General features: G+C 39.5%; 1 protein-coding gene across 4 annotated transcripts in view; it reads right to left on the reverse strand.

Moving 5' to 3' along the window:
- LOC128706531 (E3 ubiquitin-protein ligase RNF170) overlaps positions 1–22,121 on the reverse strand; it is a 113,010-nt gene extending 90,889 nt beyond the window's left edge. The window contains exons 1-2 of one of the 4 annotated variants that reach the window (XM_053801441.2): positions 21,983–22,121; positions 1,715–1,820 (exon numbers count right to left, since the gene is read on the reverse strand). In XM_053801441.2, coding sequence (XP_053657416.1) covers positions 1,715–1,809 — 95 coding nt within the window. In that variant the 5' untranslated portion in view covers positions 1,810–1,820; positions 21,983–22,121. Of the gene's footprint in view, positions 1–1,714; positions 1,839–21,982 lie in introns of all 4 variants that reach the window. The other 3 variants (XM_053801442.2, XM_053801443.2, XM_053801444.2) reach the window with 3 other exon arrangements.
- Positions 22,122–26,381: the final 4,260 nt, after the last annotated feature.

Below are 26,381 nucleotides of genomic sequence, written 5' to 3' on the forward strand. Positions count from 1 at the left end.
TGAAAGCAAAAGACTCAGCAAAAGATGCAACATTCCCCCAGTGAAAAGCAGGGGCACCACGAGTACACTGAGAGACAACACAAAAAGTGTCAGGGGCCCAAAACTGTTCAACTGCCTCCCAGCATACATAAGGGGGATTACCAATAGACCCCTGGCTGTCTTCAAGTCAGTACCTGACCAGCCGGGCTGTGGTTCATACATCAGTTTGTGTGTGGCTAGCAGTAACAGCCTGGTTGATCAGACCCTGATCCACCACGAGGCCTGATCTCAGATTGGGCCGTGGGGGCGTTGACCCCCAAAACCCTCCGGGTATACTTCAGGTACAGAACAGACCCCCCATGGACTGTTTAATGGGTTTTTACTAGGTCTGATTCAATTATTGGTATGCCATAAACCATGACCAATCGTTTTATTTTATGATTTAAGAAATAGTGTAAATCTTTGATATTTTTGTGAAAATGAATTCAAAAAGAAAGGTAGGTGTAATATAGGAGAGACCTGGAGACATGATTAATGAACAGAGGAAATGTAAATTTAGTGCCTGGAATGTCTACAGTATTTATTTTGAACTTTGTTTTTAAATTAGAATTTTTTGAATTATGCACAAAATTGGCCAACTAACCAACTTCTGTGCATTTTATAGGGTAGTTCTGTTAGTTAAATGGGCAGTTTCTTGTGCTCACTTGATAGAATGGAAGGCATGCTACTGATACAGCTAAGAATTTGGTTGAATTGAGCAATGGAACTGGCTTAAAATAGGACTCAAATTGGGTGAAACTGCCAATGTGTAAACTGCACCAAGACCTATGTAATTCCATAAGTTTCCATGAAATTTTGTATTTTTGGTGTCATTACCTTTAGAAAAAGATTCTTTACTATTTCAGAAGAAATATATATATATATATATATATATATATATATATATATATATATATATATATATATATATATATATATATATATATATATATATATTTATATATATATTTAAATGTGGACACTGAGCACTTTTAATTTCAGGGGTCTGGACAGTGAAAGGGTTAAAGCAGATTATATAATTATATAAAGTGTTATGACCAAAAAAAGGCAAAGGTTTTTTTTTTCTGAAAATATTTAATGTACAGTACATATAAAACATAAAACAGGAAAAAATATTTCAAACGTATGAAATTTCCTAGTATCTGCAACTTTAAGATTCCTGAGACCTCCGGGAAACTAACCCTTGCCAATTATGGGTTCAAGTGTATGGAGGCAGAGAGAATACAGAGGAAAAAAAAAATACTATGGTTCAACTCTTTTCAAGTGTTGAATCCCAGTTATATACAACATTACACAAGCACAGTTAAACCTTTCTGAATAAATTTGACCAAATGTATGTGTACTTTAAGCTAGTTTCTGATATTCAGTCACTTTTCAGTCAGACTGTACAGAGTGAGAACAGAATTTTGCACTGAAGATTTATAATTTGTTTAAAATTTGGAAGAGCATATGACGAATAGTAAAGTCATTTTTATGGTTATCTCAAGGAGTATCAGTACAAAATATCTTAGGGATAAATACAATACGTAATACATACACTGACACCATATTAAATGATGACCTAACTTAGGTGGATGTGGTTTGTTTATAAAAGCTTTTAAGCAACAATGAGAACAGTTCATTTGAATTCTGAATTGCTGCAAATACTCCAGAGTGCAAACTTCTACGTACTCACCCGGCTAAAACAGCTCCAACAATTGCCACTGGTGTGCCCAACGTAAGTAGTAGACCAGCTACTGGGGTCTCATTCTCTTGTGTTATTTCCTCCATCAAACAAAATTCTGCACCCAGTGTAAATACTAGAATGGTTTATTGAGAATTATGTACAAAAATATACTACATCTTTTCACTGATATTTTTTCTTTGTTGTCTTGTGAAATATTAGTTTTACCAAAACCATCTCAGACAAGGACCTGGGAATGTGACAACACAGATTTGACAGAATTAACTAGACTGTTACTTATGATTAAATAACTTATAGCAGAATAGTGTTCTCTGGACTAATCTTAAAAAAATATTTTCCTGGGCTGAGCGCAGTTATTTTACACTTTAAAGAATCAACATAAATAGCTCCCTTCTGCAGCAAACTCAGTACACTTCACTGAAAGTAAGGAGTTAATACATTTATAACTGAGGCCTAGAACTGTGGTACTAACAGAATAACATTATAAGTATCACTATAGTACAGTACAGTGGAACCTTGGCTTACGAACGCCCCCACCATGCAAATTTTTCAGGTTACGAACCGTCGATTTTTTATTTCTGGATACGAACAAAATTTCAGGATGCAAACTTCCCCATCAAGGGTGGGTCCTTAACCCTTTGAGGGTTTCGGCCGTACTAGTACGGCTTATGACCCAGGGTTTTTGACGTACTAGTACGCCTAAATTCTAGCGCCCTCAAATCTAGTGGGAGAAAGCTGGTAGGCCTACATATGAAAGAATGGGTCTATGTGGTCAGTGTGCACAGTATAAAAAAATCCTGCAGCACACAGTGCATAATGAGAAAACAAAAAAAAACGACCGTTTTTTTTGGAATAAAACAGCGACTTTGCACTGTATTTTCGTATGGTATTTATTGTTGTATTCTAGTTTTCCTGGTCTCATTTTATAGAATGGAACACATTTTACAGAAATTGAGATGATTTTGACTGGTTTTACAATGAAATTGAGCTCAAAGTAGCAGAAATGTTCGATTTTTACCAAAGTTCAAAAGTAAACAAGTCATGCCAAGCGTCCAATACACATCAACTGGTGAGTCTAATATTTTTTCGCAAGTGCGCCAATATTATTTATACCATTTTTTACACTAATGCAGTAGTCTGCATAACAGTAAATCTTCTATTTTTTGTGAGAATAAAAATTCAAAGTGGAAAGCAAAAGAATGTAAGAGGGGCCTTGAGACATGACTAATGAACAGAGGAAATGTCATTTTAGTGCCAGGAATGTCTTTCTTGTTTATTCTTGACCCTATTCGGAAATTGGCATCTTTTGAAATTTGTGTGAAATTGGCAAAATGGCTAAATTCTGACCACTGTACTGGATAGTTGAAATTGGTAAATGGATGGTTTCTTGCACTCATTCGATAGAAAAAATGGAGTTCTAGCGAAATATTCATGTTTTTTGTCGACTAGTACAGTGGAATTGGCCGGAAATGGGGCTCAAAGTGGGCAAAATTGCTGATGCGTAAACATCGCCGAGACCGCTAACTTTTCCATCAAAGTTTCCATCAAAGTTTTCCATCAAAGTTCATACTTTTGGTATCATTATGATCGGGAAAAGATTCTCTATCTTTTCATAAGAAAAAATTATTGTTTTTTTTTTTAAATTGGCCGACCCTGAGAACGAGTCTCGGAGTGGGCCTGTCGACCCTCAAAGGGTTAAATAAATAAATAAATAAATATTTATTCCTTTGCAAAGGTTACAATGTGTGTTTACATATAATATGACTGGAGCAAAAAACGCCTCTATCATGCTGAGGCATTTTGGGCAGACTTAACCTAATACTAATAGATTACTTAAGTCTAGACAGACGAAAAGTATACTAGCAGTGGTTACCAATGTTTTGCTGATGGTGGTGCCAACTACTGGCTGCCTTTTGAAGTTTCTCCTTACTGTTATTATTATTATATTGTATTATTATAATAATAATGAGTAGTAGTAGTTAGTAGTAGTAGCAGTTAGTAGTAGTTAGTAGTAGTTAGTAGTAGTTAGTAGTAGTAGTTAGTAGTAGTAGTTAGTAGTAGTTAGTAGTAGTAGTAGTAGTAGTAGTAGTAGTAGTAGTAGTAGTAATAGTAGTAGTAATAGTAGTAGTAATAGTAGTAGTAGTAGTAGTAGTAGTAGTAGTAGTAATAGTAGTAGTAGTAGTAGTAATAGTAGTAATAGTAGTAGTAATAGTAGTAGTAATAGTAGTAATAGTAGTAATAGTAGTAATAGTAGTAGTAATAATAGTAATAGTAGTAGTAATAGTAGTAGTAGTAGTAGTAGTAGTAGTAGTAGTAGTAGTAGTAGTAGTAGTAGTAGTAGTAGTAGTAGTAGTAGTAGTAGTAGTAGTAGTAGTAGTAGTAGTAGTAGTAGTAGTAGTAGTAGTAGTAGTAGTAGTAGTAGTAGTAGTAGTAGATGATGAGAGGCTCTTGATCTAGGGAATTGGATCTGTGCTCCAGGTCCCTAAATTAATAATAATGGTAATTATTATTATTATAATAATATGTGTGTACTACTAATAATAATACATAATAATAATTACATATAATAAATAATAACAATATAATAACATTAATACTATGTACGTGCTGCATATAATTTAATTTGACAATGCCACCACAATGCTCACCAGTGCACATGTGCTTACCGAGCTACCCTCGCGGTCCAAGGAATTCTTGCGATTTCCTTACGTTTCGTGCAGTTAATTCACCAGATTTCTTTCTTCTAACCATTGGTCCTAAGAAAGCAAGTGCAAAGGACAGTGCCAAGAAGAAAAAGAGGATGATTTGCATGGAATTAAAGCAAGAAATCATTGATAAGCACAGACCAGGTACATAGTGTAAAGAGATACACATAAAAATTGTACATAGTGACCTCTCTCGTGACTACAATCCTCCTCCCTCCGCCGTCCATGTAACGACATATTTTATTCATTCTAGAGTATATATCAGGTTTCTATGTTATTTATATTGTTTATTATGTCATATTAGATGAATTGTGACAAATAAATAAGCCATAGAGTTGATATTAAGGTTATTTTGTCATGCCTCCTGAGAGCAGGAATTCAGCTGGAATGAATTAATTGCATTTCAATTAATTTAAATGAGGAAAATTGACCCAGCATACGAACAAATCAGGATGCAAACAAGTCCACAGAACGGATTAAATTTGTAAGCCGAGGTTCCACTGTATTTCCTTTCACTGTACATACTTCAAAACCAGGGGCAATGCCAAGGAAGGAGAGAAGCACCAAGGAAGGAGGGCAGTTCCAAGGAAAGGGGGCAATGCTAAGGAAGGGGGCAGTAGCCCCCTACAAAATGTCATCAGACCACAAAACACTGTGCCTTTGGGTAGATTCCAATTAATGCAAATAAAAAGTTTTAACAAAAATAGATCCAGAGACAAACTATAAAGCAAGTAAACAACTAAAAGTTGGTGATCCAGCTATTTCTGTGAAAGCCTAAACACTGAGAATACTATTGTAACATCAATGGTAAATAATACCAACAAGTTGAGGTATTAGATACAAGTGCAACAACTGGGAATCTTTATTACAAACACGTTTTGCAAACCAGTGACTTTATCAGTGCAATACATGGACAAAAACAGAAGACTGCAGAGGTTGAGGATGAGGTAATCAGTCCCTCAACCTAGGTGCAGGTATTAAGAATTGTAGTCTTGATTCATCTGAAACACAGGAGGAGAAAGTGGGTTTATGTACTGAAGCCTGATGAGTAGCAGCAGATGAAAGCATCATCACTGGTAGGTGGGATTACTCAGTGAAGTAGGTCATGGTTCCATTGGGAATGACTTATTTCCACTGGGGAATCCTACCTACCAGTGATGATGCTTTCATCTGCTGCTACTCATCTGACTCCAGTACATAAGCCCACTTCCTCCTGTGTTTCAGATTCATCAAGACACTTGCTCCTAGGATAAGGGACTGATTACCTCACCTTCATCCTCTTCAGTCTTCTGATTGTCCCTGTAATGTATTGATAAAGCCACTGGTTAGCAAAGAGAAAGAGACAGAATGTGTGTACATGTATATGGGGTAAAAAGAAAGCAGACTTTCATGTCCACACAGAGGTTATCTGACAAGAACAACCTACTGTACTTCAATCTAGATTAAGGATGATCATATATTATTTAGGTATCTAAATATTTAGGTATCTAAATGTCACCATGGTTGTTTAATATATTTATAGATGGGGTTGTAAGAGAAGTAAATGCGAGGGTCTTGGCAAGAGGCGTGGAGTTAAAGGATAAAGAATCACACATAAAGTGGGAGTTGTCACAGTTGCTCTTTGCTGATGACACTGTGCTCGTGGGAGATTCTGAAGAGAAGTTGCAGAGATTGGTGGATGAATTTGGTAGGGTGTGCAAAAGAAGAAAATTGAAAGTGAATACAGGAAAGAGTAAGGTTATGAGGATAACAAAAAGATTAGGTGATGAAAGATTGGATATCAGATTGGAGGGAGAGAGTATGGAGGAGGTGAATGTATTCAGATATTTGGGAGTGGACGTGTCAGCGGATGGGTCTATGAAAGATGAGGTGAATCATAGAATAGATGAGGGGAAAAGGGTGAGTGGTGCACTTAGGAGTCTGTGGAGACAAAAAACTTTGTCCTTGGAGGCAAAGAGGGGAATGTATGAGAGTATAGTTTTACCAACGCTCTTATATGGGTGTGAAGCATGGGTGATGAATGTTGCAGCGAGGAGAAGGCTGGAGGCAGTGGAGATGTCATGTCTGAGAGCAATGTGTGGTGTGAATATAATGCAGAGAATTCGTAGTTTGGAAGTTAGGAGGAGGTGTGGGATTACCAAAACTGTTGTCCAGAGGGCTGAGGAAGGGTTGTTGAGGTGGTTCGGACATGTGGAGAGAATGGAGCGAAACAGAATAACTTCAAGAGTGTATCAGTCTGTAGTGGAAGGAAGGTGGGGTAGGGGTCGGCCTAGGAAAGGTTGGAGGGAGGGGGTAAAGGAGGTTTTGTGTGCGAGGGGCTTGGACTTCCAGCAGGCATGCGTGAGCGTGTTTGATAGGAGTGAATGGAGACAAATGGTTTTTAATACTTGACGTGCTGTTGGAGTGTGAGCAAAGTAACATTTATGAATGGGTTCAGGGAAACCGGCAGGCTGGACTTGAGTCCTGGAGATGGGAAGTACAGTGCCTGCACTCTGAAGGAGGGGTGTTAATGTTGCAGTTTAAAAACTGTAGTGTAAAGCACCCTTCTGGCAAGACAGTGATGGAGTGAATGATGGTGAAAGTTTTTCTTTTTCGGGCCACCCTGCCTTGGTGGGAATCGGCCAGTGTGATAATAAAAAAAAAATAAAATCTGAGGCAAGAACAGTGAAACAGAAGGCCCTCTCCCCATCCTCCAGCCACTGTTGGCATAAAAAACGGGGGAAAATATACCATACCATTTTTATGAAATGACATGAAATTACAGAAGACTTGTGAAATGACTAAAGGCATGGGCTGTAACTACCTTTACTTAATTAGTATTGTTTCTACTGTAACTACTCTTTGTTACACACCACTTCTATGATTAACACAACCATCTACTAACACAACCACCAGCTTCTACCACTACTACTATTAATAAGGGTGGCTGATCATCAACTGATTGTCCTGATGCCGTTGCTGAACAAACATCATGAATATGTTGGTTTTATTTTGCCTCCAGCTGAAGTCTACACTTGCAAAGTATTTGTCCAGCTGGTTCTTAAATGACTGTATAATTTTTGCAATTATAGCTTCAGTGATAACTGTGTTTCAGTCCTGTTTGATAAATCTTTATATAGAGTCATGCTGCATCTTCTGCCTTGAGGTTTCATTCCACTGTTTTGAGTCATGGACTCATTTTGCACTTTAAGTGGTTTATGTTTAAGTGTATCAAAACTATTTAATATCTTTAAAGGTTGGAATGAGATCTTGTAGTCTTTGTTTCCTAAGACTGAAAAGGTTAACTGCTCTGAGTCTTTATTCATAAGGTCTGCTTCTAGTGATGGAAAGAGCTTGGGTGCTCTTCTCTGAACCCTCTTAACCCTTTCAGGGTCAACAGGCCCTCTCCCAGACTTGCTCTCAGGGTCAAAAAATATTCGAAAAAAAAAAAAATTATTTTTTCTTATGAAAAGATAGAGTTTTTTCTAAACTTTATAGGCTAAAAAAAATTTTTTTTTGTCATCAATACTTACTGAGATATGGAGGAGTGAAGCTGACAGAAATTGAACCGCATACGGCAACATCGCTGACTGCCGGTCACCTAGTAATCATTTATTGTTTTTTCTACTTTTTTTCTACTATTTTTAATATTTTTTTCATTTCAAGTAACTTTTATGGCCTGTGAGACCAATATGAGGACTATTTCGTAAATATTTACTCTTTCTATACTACACAATAACTACAAAAACACTGTTGTTATTATATTGTTTACAAAACATGTTTACACAAACGAACAAAATAAAATGTTGTTTATTACTATTTTTCTATATTTTATATACACATATACAGTCACAGGACATGTTTCCAGAAGTTCTGCAGCCTGTGGAAGTCTTTGAAACATGGTGGCATGCACAGTGGTGTTTTACACTTCTCACACATAAAACAAGTGTCTCTGCGTTGTTGTGGGCGTTTTTTTGTATGTACACAGACATAACACCTCTTTTGAGCCTTTTTCTTGAAAACAGTAGCAGGTAGTTTCATTAGGAAGTGATCACCAGGCCTCAAACGAGAAGGTAGTTGTTGATAATTTAGTGGGCGGTTTTCTATTGCAGGTGTTGTTCCTTGGTACTTGAATATTATTTGTCTGATGACAGACAAACAAAATTCGCCATATGGTGGTTTGTTTCTGGTCCTCATCTTATACATATTATAAGCATTGAGCATGGAAATGTCCAGAATATGGAAAAAGAGTTTTATGTACCACTTATAACTCTTGCAAACACAATCAGCAAACCCAATCTGCATGTCACATTTGTCCACTGAATGCATACTGAGGGTGTAGTCCATCACAGCTGCAGGTTTTAGAATGGGTTCATTGGTCTCTATTCTGCCTGCCAGTGTTTGTCATTTTGTTAGGGTGAACTGATGACAACAGTGTGACATCTCGTTTGTCAAGCCACTGAAATGCCATGATGTCATTGGTAGCAAACGCCTGCACCTCACCTCCATGAGTGCCAGCGTCAAACCTGGGCATATGCTTTCAATTTTCATGCACTGCGTCACACACATCTGTCATGTTCACTTGCAAAAAAATCACTGAGTAAAGGGCTTGTGTACCAGTTATCAGTATGTAATATATGCCCCTTACCAAGATATGGTTCCATCATTGCTCTAACCAAAGGACAAACAACTTTATACCAAAGCTTGGTATATACTGCTTGAACAACAGTCTATCTTTGAACAGAATCAAAGACTCATCAATAACAAGCTTCCTGAAGGGATAAAAATACATACTGAATTTTTGTTTCAGATACACAAACACATCCCTAATCTTATATAACCTGTCATTTCTGTCAGGCCTGGTTTTGTCTGAGAAGTGTAGCATACGTGATAGTAGCACAAATTTATTCACTTGTATTACATCACTGAAACTGGGGGGTTGCAATCAGGCGGTCTGTTGATCAGTATGATTTGACACTCTGTTTATACACATGTGGCATAAGCATTATTGTGGCAAAGAAAAGATACATCTCAGCCACAGTTGTCTCCTTCCACTGGTGTAGGCATGATTCTGGTGAAAGTACTGTGTTTGCCATGGTGTAACTGAAGTACCTGTTGCTTTCCCTGACAGTAGTTTTCCATCAGGGGTTCGTTAAAGAATAACTCGGAACATTCTAGTTCAGTGGCATTGTTCCCAAGTGTACAAGATGGCCGTATTCTACTTTGACTTTCATCAAACTGATGGGGATTGGGAACAAAATTGTCAGCTTCCTGCCAATCCCAGGTGCAGTCTGCTGGTGGGTACTGGATATTGACAGATGGTTGTGGTTGTGGAGGTTGTGGTTGTGGAGGTTGGTGTGGTGGGTGGGTGATGGTGGCCTCTGTTGTAGTTCAGCTGAGTCAGCGGCGTGGGAAGCAACATGGCCCACTGCTGGTGCCTCACGGTTGGCACCACCACTACCACCACCAGACGCATGCACATTTTCCATCCCAATTGCAACAATATCGTCTTCATTTTCACTATCTGCTTCTGTTGTACAGCCATGGGATGTACTCCAAGATGTACTCCTTCCCCTTGGAATAGCATATGGCACACTACCAGAGTGCATATAGCGTCATATATACTGATGCTTCACTGGATAATATTCTACTTCACTCTCGCTACTGGAACTGTTTTCAAGAGCTTGGAGTTCATATTCACTATTGCTATCACGGTCACAACCTCATCTAGACCTTGAAACTCATCTTCACTGACACTTCCATCTGTATTAGAACTATCACTGGGGAACAAAAGTGTCCCAATTCGCTAAGGAGTGAGGAGTTTCTTACTGCGAGGCATGGTGAACAAGGTGTACTAAAATGGCATTCCCACAATGCGCCACTGGGTCTCCAAATTTTTTCCTGCCGTGCACACTGACCACGCAGACTCATTCTCTCAAATCTAGGCCTACCAGCCTTTTTCCACTTGATTTGAAGCCGCTAGAAATAATGCGTACTAGTAGGTCAATAACCCTGGCGCATAAGACGTACTAGTACGTACATTGGAAACCCTGAAAGGGTTAAGTATGCCTTCATCTTTTCCATAGACTGAAGATCAAAACTGGACAGCATATTCGAGATGCAGTTCAAGAAGTGCATTACATATATAGTCAATACAGTAGAGTACCTGGAGTTTACCTGGAGAGAGTTTCGGGGGTCAACGCCCCCGCGGCCCGGTCTGTGACCAGGCCTCCTAAGTATCTGGTGTTTTGTGCTTAAAATTTCTAGCTGTGAATTCTAGCATTCTGTTTACTTTGCTGCTTGCTGACAGGCATTGTATGGCACTTTTGAAGTCATTGTTTATGATTATTCAAAGGTCCTTTTTTTTCCTCTTGCTTTAGTTAGTTTGTTGCCAAACATTTTGTATTCATGTTTGAGATTATCCAAAATACATTACTTTGCACCTGTCAACATTGAAGCTCAATTTCCATGTCTTATTGTGCTAACCTGTCCAGATCATTCTGGTTACTTGAGCAATCTGCTCTGGATACTGCAATTTCACAAATTTTGTATCATCAGTAAATCTTGCAATTTTAAAGGTTAGCCCTCTCTCCAGATCATTTATGTACATTGTGAAGAGAAGTCCATTCTATGTTGAGCCACTTTTCCATTCAATGCTAAACTCTTGTTTCCTGTTTGTGAGCAAGTCATTTTCCAGGCATGAAGTTTGTCTCCTATTCTATATGCTTTCATTTTGGCCATCAATCTTTGATGGAGTACCTCGTCAGAAACCTTATGGAAGTTTAAATGTGTTACATCTGTTTAGACATTTTCATCCCTGGTTTTGTGTATGTAAATGAAAACTTAATTTTGTCAGGAATAATCTGATTTTGCTGAATCTATGATGATTTCCCATTACTGTACCATGGTTTTATTTTCAATAAATTTAACTATATTATCCCTAATAATAGTCTCCAATTGTTTACTTAAAATTGACATTAAACTGATGGGATGATAGTTGAGGGCACAAGTGTTGTCCCTGTTTATACAGGTCTCCCTCAACATTCACGTTTTCAACTTTCATGGGCTTCACACATTCGCGAATTCCCAACCGCCAAATTCCCAGCCGCCAAATCATATTTAAGTTTCCTGCCACCTGCAAGTCCCTACTACCCTCCCTCCGACCCTCGCAACTGGCAGCCAGCCCTCCCACCACTCAGTGTGGTGAGTGATTTGTTTGTTCATTATTTGCTATTAAACTACAGTATAAATAATGTAAACCCATTCATGACTGCATATTGGAATGGCTATTCGGACAGGTATTAGACAGTGACATCATGTGTTTACTCTTGAACACTGCAAAGAATTAAACATTTCTGCTACAGCTAATAATAATAACAATAATAATAATAATAATAATAATAATAATAATAATAATAATAATAATAATACTAATAATAATAAATATGATATAATTGAAGAAGGAAATTGTACAAAAATACGAGGGAGTGGTTGACACGTCGTCAGTGTGACTTTGTTTATGCTGGAGTGAACATTAGTCTCCCTGCTCTTCCAAACATTTCACAATAATTCATTGTGTTTGGTGCTTGTAGATTGAGTGTGACTGGAGTGGTAGAGGCAGTGATTGAGGCAATGGTATTTAATAACATACATGTTAATAATAATACATGTTATTAATAATATGTACTATTATTATTTATAACATATATGTTATTAAATACATACATGTTAATAATAACACATGTTATTAATAATAACATGTACTATTATCATTTATAACATATATGTTATTAAATACCACTGCCTCAACCGCTGAATTATTGTGAAATGTTTGGAAGAGCAGGGAGACTAATGTTCACTCAAGCATAAACAAAGTCACACTGACGATGTGTCAACCACTCCCTCGTATTTTTGTACAATTTCCTTCTTCAATATCGTATTTATTATTATTATTATTATTATTATTATTATTATTATTATTATTACTATTGTTACTATTGTTATTATTAGCAATAGCAGAAATGTTCGATTCTTTGCTGTGTTCAAGAGTAAACACATGATGTCACTGTCTAATACCTTTCCTAATAGCCATTCCAATATGCAGTCATGAATGAGTTTACATTATTTATTCTGTAGTTTAATAGCAAATAATGAACAAATAAAACACTCACCACACTGAGTGGTGGGAGGGCTGGCTGCCAGTTGCGGGGGTCGGAGGGAGGGTAGTAGGGACTCGCAGTGGTGGAGGCATTGGCGGAGGCAGTGGTGGAGTCTGTGGTATTTAATAACATACATGTTATTAACATACATGTTATTAAATAACATACGTTATTAAAGCATAACATGTATATATTTAGTACAATTTACAACGTTTTCATGTATTTTATGATTATTCATGGTTCAACAAGTTAAGGAAGCAGTATTGTAATATATTTCCCTACAATATATTGGGGCACCAAACATTCACGGTTTTTCAACATTCGCGAGGCTATTGATCCCCTAACCCTCGTGAATGTTGAGGGAGACCTGTATACTATATTGGGGTAACATTTCCTGGCTTTTAGTCTTGTGGCACGTTACCTTCTTCTAATGATGTTAAATATTACTGTTAGTGGGTATGTGATCTGATATTTTTAATTATGTTAAGGCTGCTTATTTCATTTATGCTTAGTTTGTCAGGTATACAAATAGACCTGAAGGCCTTGTTGAATAGTGAAGCCACATCTCTCCTTTTTAATTATTTTTCCTTTGTTGCTAGTTAAAGGTCTTATCAGTGCTTTTGTAAACCATTTTCAACCTCACACACCTGAGGTTACCTAAGATATTTGGTGCTACTTTGGCTTGTTATCTACAAGGAAAATGATATCTACACTTACATTGCAATCTACACCTTATATTGCAATCAACATGGTACCTAACCTAGGTTAGGTTAGGTACCGTGTTGATTGCAATGTAGATCGCATAACAAAGTAGATTCATGATATGTAAGGGTAGATGTCATCCCAAAGTAGATTCATGACACAGATAACAAGCCAAAGTAGCACCAGATATTTTATACAATTTATCTTTCAAATTCCCTTTCAGTGTGTCAGATTTTTCTCTTTATCTCTGTAAGAGTATGTAATTTATATGGTCTTTGGAATTACAGTGGACCCCCGCTTAACGATCACCTCCAAATGCGACCAATTATGTAAGTGTATTTATGTAAGTGCGTTGGTACGTGTATGTTTGGGGTCTGAAATGGACTAATCTACTTCACAATATTCCTTATGGGAAAAAATTCGGTCAGTACTGGCACCTGAACATACTACTGGAATGAAAAAAGTTCGTTAACTGGGGGTCCACTGTATTGATCATTTTAAATTTTATGTATGTATTACATTCTTTGTCTATTGTCTCAACTAGCTGCCCTGTAATCCAGCCCGGCTTTGTTTGATCATTTCCACATTTTATCTCTCTTGCTATGTTATCCTTTCTCAACTTCACAATTTTTTGTTTTGCACTTGCTCCCCAATTTCTCTACATCTGTATTTTGTAGTTCTATCCTGTTTATGTTAATGACATCCTGGAACATCTGATCAAAATTATTTACTCTGTAACTGGGAACCATCATAGTGTTATTTTGGGACTCAAAATTTATATTTATTTTGAATCAATTGATACTGTGGTCACTGTTTTCTTGATCTCTTCTATCAAGCAAGATTGGGAAAGTTCCCAATCTGTGATCAGAACAAATTACAATATATTGTTGCCAGGAGTAGCTGAAGTGACAGCTTGTGTTAAGATGCCCTCAATCACACTGGTGAGTCTGGCTGCTTCCTGATCCCTTAATACATTGTTCCAATTTATGCTAGGAGTACTGCCTCTTTGTTACTATAAATCCAGTTGATTTCAACAAACAAAAATGGTATCATATTCCTGATTTTGAGACACAAGCAAGCAAGTTTATTTTTCAAGATAATACATTGCGTATAAGATTGAATAATACAGGTTTAGTCATAATACATGGAAAATATTTTTTTTTTCTCGGTGCAACAAATTTCAACATGTATGGAGTCATGCATTAGTACTGTACAGTGGACCCCCGCATACCGTTGGCCTTACATAACATTAAATCCGCATACCGCTACATTTTATCGCCAAGATTTTGCCTCGCATACCGCTAAAAAACCCGCTCAACGTTGTTCGTCTGAGACGCGTCTATGTGCGGCCTGAGCCACGCTCACATGTTCCACCGGTGGCATTGTTTACCAGCCAGCCTCCGCGGTAACATCCAAGCATACAATCGGAACATTTCGTATTATTACAGTGTTTTTGGTGATTTTATCTGCAAAATAAGTGATCATGGGCCCCAAGAAAGCTTCTAGTGCCAACCCTACAGCAATAAGGATGAGAATTACTATAGAGATGAAGAAAAAGATCATTGATAAGTATGAAAGTGGAGTGCGTGTCTCCGAGCTGGCCAGGTTGTATAATAAACCCCAATCAACCATCGCTACTATTGGTGGTACAGCTGCTGCTGCTGCTGTACCACCGTCAGCTGCTGCTGCTGCTGCACTGTCAGCTGCTGCTGTAGCACCATCAGCTGCTGCTGCTGCTGTACCACCGTCAGCTGCTGCTGCTGCTGTAGTACCGTCTGCTGCTGCTGTAGCATCGTCTGCTGCTGCTGTAGCATCGTCTGCTGCTGCTGTAGCACTGTCAGCTGCTGCTGCTGTTGTACCACCGTCAGCTGCTGCTGCTGCTGCTGTAGTACCGTCTGCTGCTGCTGTAGCATCGTCTGCTGCTGCTGTAGCATCGTCTGCTGCTGCTGTAGCACTGTCAGCTGCTGCTGATGTTGTACCCCCGTCAGCTGCTGCTGCTGCTGTAGTACCGTCTGCTGCTGCTGTAGCATCGTCTGCTGCTGCTGTAGCATCATCTGCTGCTGCTGTAGCAGACGATGCATAACGATAATTTTGCATAACAATGAGCTCTCTTGCACGGATTAATATCGCTATGCGGGGGTCCACTGTATATTATACTTTATAGCCTCAATCACATAGTGTTCACTATATGTAAAATAAGAGAGAGAGAGAGAGAGAGAGAGAGTTACCTCAGTGCTTGTGGGTATACCACAAGGGACAAAATTTTTCTTAGATGTAAGGAACCTACTTGTTCCATCTACTGCCACACAGATTGCATTCCAGAAGAATTTTGTTGCAGCCAGGTTGAAAATTTCAGAAAATTGAAGGATATCCATAATCCTGTGGTATATGTGGATACAAACCTGGAGCTACAGGAGGAAGGTTCAGAAGTCCTACCTCAGGGAATTCTGTCCAAAGATCAAGACTGCCCTCTTGGGCCGTGTTGTAAAGTTGCAGCTAAGATAATCCATCACAGGGAAGCACTTCATGAACTCCTCAAATCATTAGATAGCCTCCAAGCTATTGTAGAAGGCCAGTGCAAGCCTACATCAAGTGACGTAAGCTGCTCAGCTGATGGTGACACTATTGACAAAGACTGGAAGTCCCACACTGAGCTTAACTCAGGGGTAAACAACTGGTGGAATTCTGTCATTGCTAAGGTCCCACAGACTGACAGAGTTCAAAACACTACCTTTGGGAATTCTATTACAATTCCTCTGACCACCACAGAGGGAACAAATCCTCTTCCCAGCAACGAAGGAAACCTTGGATCTGTTAATTCTCCTACACCTGACATCTCTGCTTCAGCCACTGCCAGTCCACTTGACAGTGCACACATCATCTCTGATCCTACACCTGTCAGCACACCTGCCGACACTATTCCAGAATCTGGCAGCAGTGCTTCATCAGCAAGTTCTGAGTCAGGAGTTTCTCCACCAGAGATTGGTGCGGTTAATAATCAGGGAACTATCACTTCACCTGATCACCTACTGCGCCAAAGTACGAACAGCAGGGACACATCTGTCAGAACTGGTAGAGGACGGGGCAGAGGACGTGGAGGAGGAAGACATCTACAGTTGTCTCACCCTCCACTAACACAATTCCAGCGGCAGAACCTGAGGACAAATCTGCAAAACACAGGAGGTGCAACAAATCATAGTCCACCCTCCCAGGCACCTAGGCTGTGCTCTCGCTGTCACCGGAAGGGGCACACTGCCAGCAACTGCCTGCGAGATACCAGGTGTAATTACTGCTACAAGAAAGGACATCAGGAGGACCATTGTCGGAAGAAAAAGGAACTTGACAGACAGGACCACCTGTTTAGAGACCTGTTCTCAGAACAAACCAGCAGGATCTCTGAATTGGTGAACACTCTCACACGTCACCCACTCAGCTACTTCTATCCCAGCCCAGCAGGTGGTATTGTGCCTTATACAAGACCACAGACCTACATCCCTGCAGCTGCCTCAGTACCCTACCTCTCTCAAGGGCAGGCACCTTACATGCCCTACACACCCACCACCTCAAGCTGACCACATCATCATGAGGAGCCAGTCTATCAGCATCCTGTCGGCCAACATTAGAAGTTTCATTACTAATGTTGGAGAGCTCACACACAGTTTTGTGAACACTCGATGTCCCGACATGATAGCTGTTGTTGAAACATTTTTGGATGACAGGACTCCAGAAAATTTTGCAAGAATTGCTGGCTACACCTCATGGATGAGAAGAGACAGGCAAGGGCAAGGAGGAGGTGTTGCTGTGTGCTTCTCTAAAAGTGTTCATGCCCAGCACATTGATGTTGCCACCCCTACACATATTGAAATGATGTTCTTCAAGCTCTGCATAAACACTAGTACCTCTGTACTAGCATGTGCAATGTACAGACCCCAGTGGCAACATGCAGATCCCATCAACTTCCTAATGGAAAATATTGACTCCCTTCTGCTACAACACAACTGTCAACATATCATAATTGTTGGTGACCTCAACCAGCACCTTATATAGAGGGACTTTGATGACCTTCTTGCAGTGTTTGACATGAGAAACTTTGTTGATTTCCCTACTCACATCTCTGGCTCCTCCCTTGACCCAGTAGTGAGTGATCTGGCAGAAGGCATAGTCACTTGTCAACCCCTCGGCTATGTTGGATCGTCTGACCACAAAGCTGTTTTTACGACACTTAAGATCCCAACAGAACGAGGTGAGGAGTCCACATGCACAACCTGGCTTTGGGAAAGAGGTAATTGGCCAGCCCTTCGCTCTGAGCTTGCCACCACCAATTGGAATGCTCTTCTTCAAGGGGATGTTGACAACCAAGTGAAAGCCTTCACTGGACACATCCTTAATCTACAACAAAAACACATTCCTCACCGGCAATATGTGACAAAGCCTACGGATCAGCCTTGGTTTGGCTTTCGTTGTAGAGAGGCTGCTACTGCTAAGTACAAAGCATGGCGAAGGTATAAGAGACATCCTACCACCTATAACAGGAACTTGCACAGGCAAGCCTGTAGACATATGGGTGACGTTCAAAAGTGGGCCATTGCTAAATGGGAGGTGGACACGAAAAGAAAGCTAGCATCAGGTAGGGTAGGCTCCAAAACCTGGTGGTCCCTGGTCAAGGACAGACAAGGTTATCTCCCTGATGAACTCATTCCACCTCTAAATCGACAGGATGGGACCACCTCTACTAGCAGTCAAGAGAAGGCGGACCTCTTTGCTGAACACTTTGCTACTAAAATGCAAGTTCCTGATCCAGCAAGGGACCCTCCTTGGCTAGCTGCAAGAACTGTGTCAAAACTGTCAGTGGTGACAATAAGGCAGGAGGAGGTGCATTTCCTTCTTAAATCGCTTGACCAAGAAAAGGCTGTGGGCCCAGACAAGTTGAGCCCAAGATTGCTGAGAAGATGTGCAGACCAGCTAGCAGCACCTCTAACTCGCATCTTTCAGCACTGCCTAGTACAGTGTAAATGGCCCTCTCTATGGAAAGAGGCAAATGTAGTCCCTGTTCACAAAAAGAAGAGCAGAGCAGAAATCAGCAACTACAGACCAGTGTCACTCCTGTCAATCACTGGTAAGATCCTTGAGACAATAATCTCAAGACAAATGACAGAGTTTTTTGACTACCACTCACTACTTTGTGATCGTCAGTATGGCTTCAGGAAAGGTTACTCTGCTGCTGATCTGTTGTTAAACCTCTCCACTAAGTGGCACTAGTCACTGGATGAATCCAAAGTCAGCCGTGTGGTAGCACTGGACATTGCTGGTGCTTTCGACCGGGTGTGGCACCAGGGCCTCTTAGCAAAACGTCAAGCACTGGGAATTGCAGGCTCTACACTATGTCTCCTCAGTATTTACCTTCATGGTAGATCTTTAAGTGTAGTTCTCAATAGAACGGAATCAGCAAGACATCCTATTGGGGCAAGTGTTCCACAAGGAAGTGTGCTGGGACCATTGTTATGGAATGTCTACTTCAACGACCTTCTTTATCTCATCTCAGAATCCAATGCATATGCAGATGACTGTACAGACATTCCCTTATCCAAGAGAAGAAATGCCAGCTGCTCTAAGCTACATCAATCACCAGCTAAGAGCTATATCAGCTTGGGGAAATAGATGGCAAGTAACATTTGCACCTGAGAAAACGCAAATGATGATCGTCTCTAGGCACCATGATGGTAATGCTGGTGCAGTAGTAAGGATGAATGGGAGGGTGTTGGCACCTGGAGAAGAAGTTGATATCCTTGGGGTGAAATCTGACTCCAAACTAACCATGAAGAACCATGTTGTAAATCTAGCAAACAAGGCAGCCAGGAAGCTTACAGCACTTCGCTGTAGCTCGCATCTGCTTGACAGTAGGGGTTACAAGATTCTGTACGAGGTACAAGTACGCTCACACCTTGAGTATGCTCCAATTTCTTGGTTTGCCTGCCCCCCCTCTCATCTGCGACTGCTTGACAGAGTGGAGAACAGAGCAAGACGTCTCATCCCTCGCCTGGACCCATCCTGGATAGATCTGTCATTTCAGCAGAGCCTTCAACACAGGAGGGATGTGGGTGGCCTTACTGTTATGTACAAGGCCAATATTGTCAAAGTACCACACTTGGATCCACTTCGAGGACAGCGTGAAACAAGCTTTTATGCCACAAGACGGGCAGAAAGCAGCAACTTCACTCTGGCTGTACCCTTCTCCAGAATATCACTCCATCTGAGATAATATATACCCAGGATGACTCGAGTATGGAACACATTCGCACAGCATAATGATGTCAACGAGATAACGTCAGTTGATCAAATGAAAATGCTGGCCCACAGATGGCTCCAGCTTCATCCTGTTCCCTACTTGTATGTCTCATAACAATAAAAATGCTTTCAAATGAGCTGATGTAGGTAACAGCTCTCAGCTTGTCAATAAAGTTAGGAATCCTTAACCTGTAAATAGGTTGTTAATAAGGCTAGGGATCCTTAACCTTGTCAAACCCTGTGTAAAAAAAAAAAAGAGAGAGGGATGGAGAAAGAGAGGGATGGAGAAAGAGAGGGATGGAGAAAAAGAGTGATGGAGAAAAAGAGTGAAAGAGAAGAGAAGGGATGGATAGAAGAGAAGGGACAGAGACTGGAGTGGAGAATACAGGATAGGTATCTATATCAGAGCTATCTACTGAAGACTAAATTTGATCTAATTACTTCTAATTCTGTCTATATAGCTGAGATCAGTACATTATAGCAAAAGCTCTTTGCCACCCTCCCCTCTTTCAGACCACATTAGTGGCTTAGAAAGGGAGGTGAACAATTACCATGCTGTATGGGAAACTAGCCATGGATAATTAACAATAAGGGCAGATTTCTGCTGTTATATATCTATTGCTAATGTCACCACAACCCCCACTATTATGCAAGTGGTATTAGGACATTTATTTAGGAGACAACTGGCTCATCAAGGCTTTATCATGCCTGGAGAACATACAGTATTATTTTGAGAAGTTAGGTGCAGCATGGGCTGACATGACCCACTAGTCTACTGTAAGGGGTCAACATAGATCCTATGGGCAACAGATTCTATTGTGTAATAAAGTTGGTAAAATTACCGACAATATGTAAAGTAAAAGGACACAAGTGCAACTAATGTGACATTTATTGTGGCAACGTTTCGCTCTCCAGGAGCTTTATCAAGCTCCTGGAGAGCGAAACGTTGCCACAATAAATGTCACATTAGTTGCACTTGTGTCCTTTTACTTTACAGATCCTATTGTGTTAACAGGAAAGTTTAGTATATCCACTGTCATATTGTTCATTACAATTTTAACCTGATTCATAGTCTACTGTGTTTTATGTTCTCTGTATCAAATTGATAAACCACCCTTGGTCAGCAAAACATTTCAATAATTGTCCTAATACCAGATGTCTCATTTGTATACATGTCAATGTTAGTCACATTGGTAACCTTATTACTACATGTATGCTCTGGATGGTCCATGGATAGCAGATCATCCTGGGTATTTTTGTGAACTGATGTTAGAGATTCATTAAGCAATGCCCACCCAGCATAGCATTTATATGATTCCAGTATTTGAAATGCAGCAAATACTAATTTTCAGCCGATGTAACCAACCGTCTGTGTATGTTTAAGTCAGATGTATTTTGACTTAGCAAAACTTTAGAGAACTTGGGTCTACTACAATTTGATAAGCATTAACAAATTTTTTTAATATTAACTTCACAGATTCATTAACCTAGGAAAATCTAAGATAACTAAGCAATGTGTCCTATTTCTATTGGCTGTCTTTAGCTCTCTTTCTTTGGAAGTGACCCACAACAGTCGACAAATTAATAAGTCGATGTTTGTTGCTAGGTAAAGAATGGCAATAATGCAGGCCCATAAGGTCAGCCCATAAGACAGGGGGAACATTTCATTTAGGAGCCAAATGATGTACCACTGATCTAAGGGATGACATATAGTGTACATGTTTGACGACTTGAGAGGCCTCACTGGCATGTGAATCCCAGAGAATTAGCATGTCAGGAAAACACAAAAGTTGTAGTCAAATCGGTTGAAAAATACCATAAAAATAACATCAGTTGTTCAAAATAATTAAAAAGTTTATTCATTCCAGACCTATGCTGTTGGTATTATTGAAAGTTATTATACATACATATGTTATATACATACATACAGGGACTGAGCCTCAATATTCTGCTAGCTAACTTATAATAGTAATGAACTGTCTGGTATCAACAATATATAACTATCGCTTACCCAATATAGAAATGTATTGTCTATACTATATTTTATTTTGTGTTTTTCTTTCCTTTGTAATACAGTACATCAAGATACATAAATGTGAAGATATGCACTTTTCCATATGTACATTTATTTATAAACAGGTGAGGCTGACGGGGTATTTTAATGCCACCATATTAAACCATACCTACAGTGACCTGTTAGTTTTGTGCTACTCGTTCATATGGTTCAATTAGGTCAAGCAATGGTAAGATAATCAGACAGTTGTCACTGTCTATTAAATACGGTGTGTCAACAGCAAATAAAAAAACAAAAACAAAAATAAACGAGGACGAACACTACAGATCAACTTTCCACTAAATTTCCCACACCACAAGTACGCAATATCTGAATAATAAGATCAACATTTACACACAGTTGTATGTGGCCTAACCTCTGACGTTTTGAAATTGTGAATGAGGTAGTGAAGACGGTGTTAATTAGGAAAAAGAGCGGGTGAGAATCTCACTAGTATATCCTCCAGCCTCCTGAGTCAACCTGCTGCCTTTGTTGTTACTAAGGGCTGTCTCAGCACCAACTGTATATTGTCTTACTCCTGGTCCCTCAGGTTAATATATCTTTAGAATCAAGAAGGGGAAACAGAAGAAAATGAAAGAAGTGTTTTCATCTAGGAAAGATGATCAAGGCCACATTTTCGCCTCCGAAAATGTGTCCTTGAGCATGAAGTTAACAGCCCTTTTAACCATAGTAGTTGGTGACCGGTCCATTCTTAACACCGGGGAAATTTAGCATCTCCTGGAGATGGTGCAGGAAGATGAAGGTTAAAAAAAAAAATCTCGTTCCCCTTTGGTTGGCGCTCTGACCAAAATACCCAACAGTTGAGTAAGGAGAGAGAAAAAATGAAAGTCGTCCCGAAAAACGGCAGGCTTACATCAGAGATGGTCAAAAAGAGAGCAACACAATATGGCGTAACCTCATTCACGTGACTCATGTATCTCATCCCGTCAACTGATGTAATGACTACATTGTACTCACCTATTTGTGCTCCTCATAAATGACTGGTCCAAAACGTCCTGGCATGAAAACCTTTCATCTCATATTAAAAAACATTTAGAGAGTGCTTCTGCAGAAATGTTGAAACTGATTAATTTTGAGCCAAAATATTGACGAGAGTGATTGCCTCTTCACCGAGTATGAACTAGATAATGCATTAACTAAAGGTCGATCAACTGCTCCTGGAGAGGATGGTATAACCTATGATATTCTCAGAACTTTAAGGCAAGTGCCTGATAACCCTTCGTTGGCACTGTATAATACCAATTACATTGAGGGCGTTCTTCCTACTCCCTGGACCAATAGTCTCATTGTGCCTATCCCTAAGCCCCAACAGCCTGATACATTTAGGCCGATCTCCTTAACTAGTTGTCTTTGCAAAACTTTTGAAAGAATGATGCTTAACAGATTGTACTACAGAATCAGACATCAACTTTCCCCCTACCTCTATGGGTTCATGAAAGGTAAAAGTGTGCAGAACTGTATTTCCACCTTTCTCACTGCACACACCTCTACTAGTTTTACCACTTTTCTTGATCTAAAATCTGCATTTGATATTGCGAACAGAACCGTTATACTACATGAACTAGCCAAAATGAATATTGGTGGTAGCTTACTCTGCTGGATAATAGGATACCTTTCAAATAGAGTATCCCCTGTCCTTTACCAAGGCTTCAGAAGTGATTCTAAAGAAATGTCTTTAGGTACACCGCTGATTAATGCTCTCCTAAATTCACTACTCGCCTCACCTAAACATATAGCTATAAGCTATGCTGATGACATCATGATCCCCTCAAACGTCTCCTTACCAACCTCAACAGAACACATGACCATAACACAAGGCACAGATCACTCTTTGATGTTCCTCGTGTCCATCTCACGCTATGCAAAAACTCAATGCACATAAAAGGTCCTAAAATCTGGAATTCATTACCTGTGAAAATAAAAGAAACACTGTCTGTTTATAAATTCAAGCCTGGCACTGGACAAGCACCTAAAGTCAGTTCCTGATCAGCCGGGCTGTGGCTCGTACGTTGGTTTGCGTGCAGCCAGCAGCAACAGCCTGGTTGATCAGGCGCTGATCCACCAGGAGGCCTGGTCACAGACCGGGCCGCGGGGGCATTGACCCCCGAAACTCTCTCCAGGTAAACTCCAGGTCTTCTCAAAAATCACTTACTCACCCACAACTAAATAAATACTGAATAATTGTATCTCATAAATTGTATCTCATAAATGTTTCTCATTATTGTATCTCATAAATGTCTAACCTGTGACCCAATCAAACTTTGTTTTTTTAAATACATTACCTAACAGAATACTCCATTCTATTGAATGCTCAGCAACACAGTAAATGACCATATGACCTGTCTTTGTAATACTCATTTGTGCTAAATTGTTATCTGTTTACAATAATGTTTTTACCACTGAATATATCATTGCTTAGTTAATCTTAAGTTAATTTTAAGCCTGCCCATAATGTTCTGCATACAAGGGGTTTTGGCATGTTGCACTGTAATAGCTGTATTCCTTTGTACTTCTCTGTATCATGTTCAAATAAATAAATAAATAAATAAATAAATAAATAAATAAATACAATAGGGCATAAGAAGATGAGTACAATTCTTAACGAAGTTAAAGCAATTTGTAATCGACTAGGCCTCATAATATCTTCCTCTAAAACAAAGATATTAACAAGCAAACGACATCCCCCACCCATCTATTTGCAGGGTGAAAGCATTAGCTACGTTGATGTTGAGGTGTAGATGTATCCTTTAACAAATCCACTATATCACAACTAAATAAGAAATGCAAAGATAGGCTAAATGCTCTCAAAGCTGTTGCTAGCTACAACCCCAACTATGGTGCTAATGTGAGAATCGTGAGAATGATGTACATAGCCTATGTTAGGTCCTTAATTGATTATGCTGCTCCCATGTTGGTATTAGCTAGAGAAAGTTCTCTCCGACCCTTAGAGTTAATGCAAAATGAAGCTCTCAGAATTATTCTTGGGTGTCCCAAATCTACAAAGGGTTAATATGAGGAAGGAGCTTGGTATTTCTAGTATCAGTGATAGGATTGTTGAGATTAACACTGTACTCGGTATTAGAATGTTAATAAATGAACCAGACACTGTCACAATGAATCTTACCAAGTGTCTAGAGATAAATACACACAGATCTAAATGGATTGTGAAAACGTGCAATTGCATTAAGTTTTATAACCTGCATGAACTGTATCACTGTAGGCAACAAGAGTATTTCACCCCTCCATGGAAGATGTGTTCATTTAATATCACATACCTGCAAGTCCCTCCCAAGAAGCTCATTACTAGTAATCCCTTCCTTAAATCACTTGTTAAAGCAACTGCTCAAGAAGAAATTTCTCGTCTAGCTGGTAGTAATAAGTTATCACAATTTATATACACTGATGGATCTAAACAGGAGTCTTCTGACAGGGCTGCATCTGCTCTTGTTGCCACCTCCCTAGTTAAGAACGATAATAAACTTGTTGAGTTAGGCATAAAAATTAACAACTGGGCGTCTACACTGCAAACTGAATTGCTTGCAATCCTAATGGCGCTAAAGCTAACCTATGACACTGAGCTTGACTCTGTCATCATTACTGATTCTATGTCATCATTGAAGGCTCTTGACTCATATAATGACTCCAACAACATGCTCATTGGAGAAGCCAGGTATAGATACTCAAAAATCAGGGACAAAGGAATTAATGTACAATTGCTATGGATCCCATCACACATTGGATTACTCCTTCATGATAAAGTTGATATGTTAGCCAAGAAGAGTACCCAGAAGGAGAATGTAGAATATAACTTAGGTATATCTGTGTCTAGCATTAGGAATATTAGGAGAGAAGTAAATAACGAAAATGATTGTTATAGGAATGCAGTTAGAAGCCTGAGTAGACCTATAACCCACTATGATAACATGAACGTAGATAAGTATGTTATAGAGCAACTTGCAGTGTGAACAGACTGACTGATGTTGTAGTGGCCAGGCTTAGGCTTGGTTACAAGTACTTTTGGCAGTTTGGGAGACACACAGATGATCAAACTAAATGCAAATTATGTGATCAGGCATATGGTCACTGTCTTGAACACTATGTGCTTAATTGTCCGTTTATTGAGGAATACAGAGACAGACAATATAATAACCAATGTGACATGTCAAGATATCTTATTAATGAAAATAAGATACCAGATATACTAAGCAAATTTCCTAAATTTGCTTGTAACAGATAAGTGAACTGTAGATATGTAGATAAATAAAAACCCATATGTACACCTGTTAACCCTTTTGGGGCTTCGTTCTTGGGCCTTTTGTGTATCCATATGCTCTTGCGCTACCGTCCACAGGATGTTTATGGGATGCACAATAAACTAGCCACTTCGGTGGCAAAATCTAATCTGAATCTAATGTATTTGTACTCACCTGTTTGTGGCTACAGGGGTCGATTAACAGTTCTTGGCACGCCTCTTTGCTAGTCGCTACTAGGTCCACTCTCTCCCTGCTCCAAGAGCCTTATCATACCTCATCTTAAAGCTATGTATGGATCCTGCCTCCACTGCCTCACTCTCCAGATTTTTCCACTTCCTGACAACTCTAAGGCTGAGGTAATACTTCCTGACATCACTCTTACTCATCTGAGTTTGAAACTTCCAGTTGTCTCCCCTTATTTTTGTGTCCCATCTCTGAAACATTTTGGTCCTGTTCACCATGAGGCCTGGTCACAGACCTGGCCGCGGGGGCGTTGACCCC

Source organism: Cherax quadricarinatus, chromosome 3 (genome assembly GCF_038502225.1).
Source record: "Cherax quadricarinatus isolate ZL_2023a chromosome 3, ASM3850222v1, whole genome shotgun sequence".
NCBI classification, from domain to species: domain Eukaryota; kingdom Metazoa; phylum Arthropoda; class Malacostraca; order Decapoda; family Parastacidae; genus Cherax; species Cherax quadricarinatus.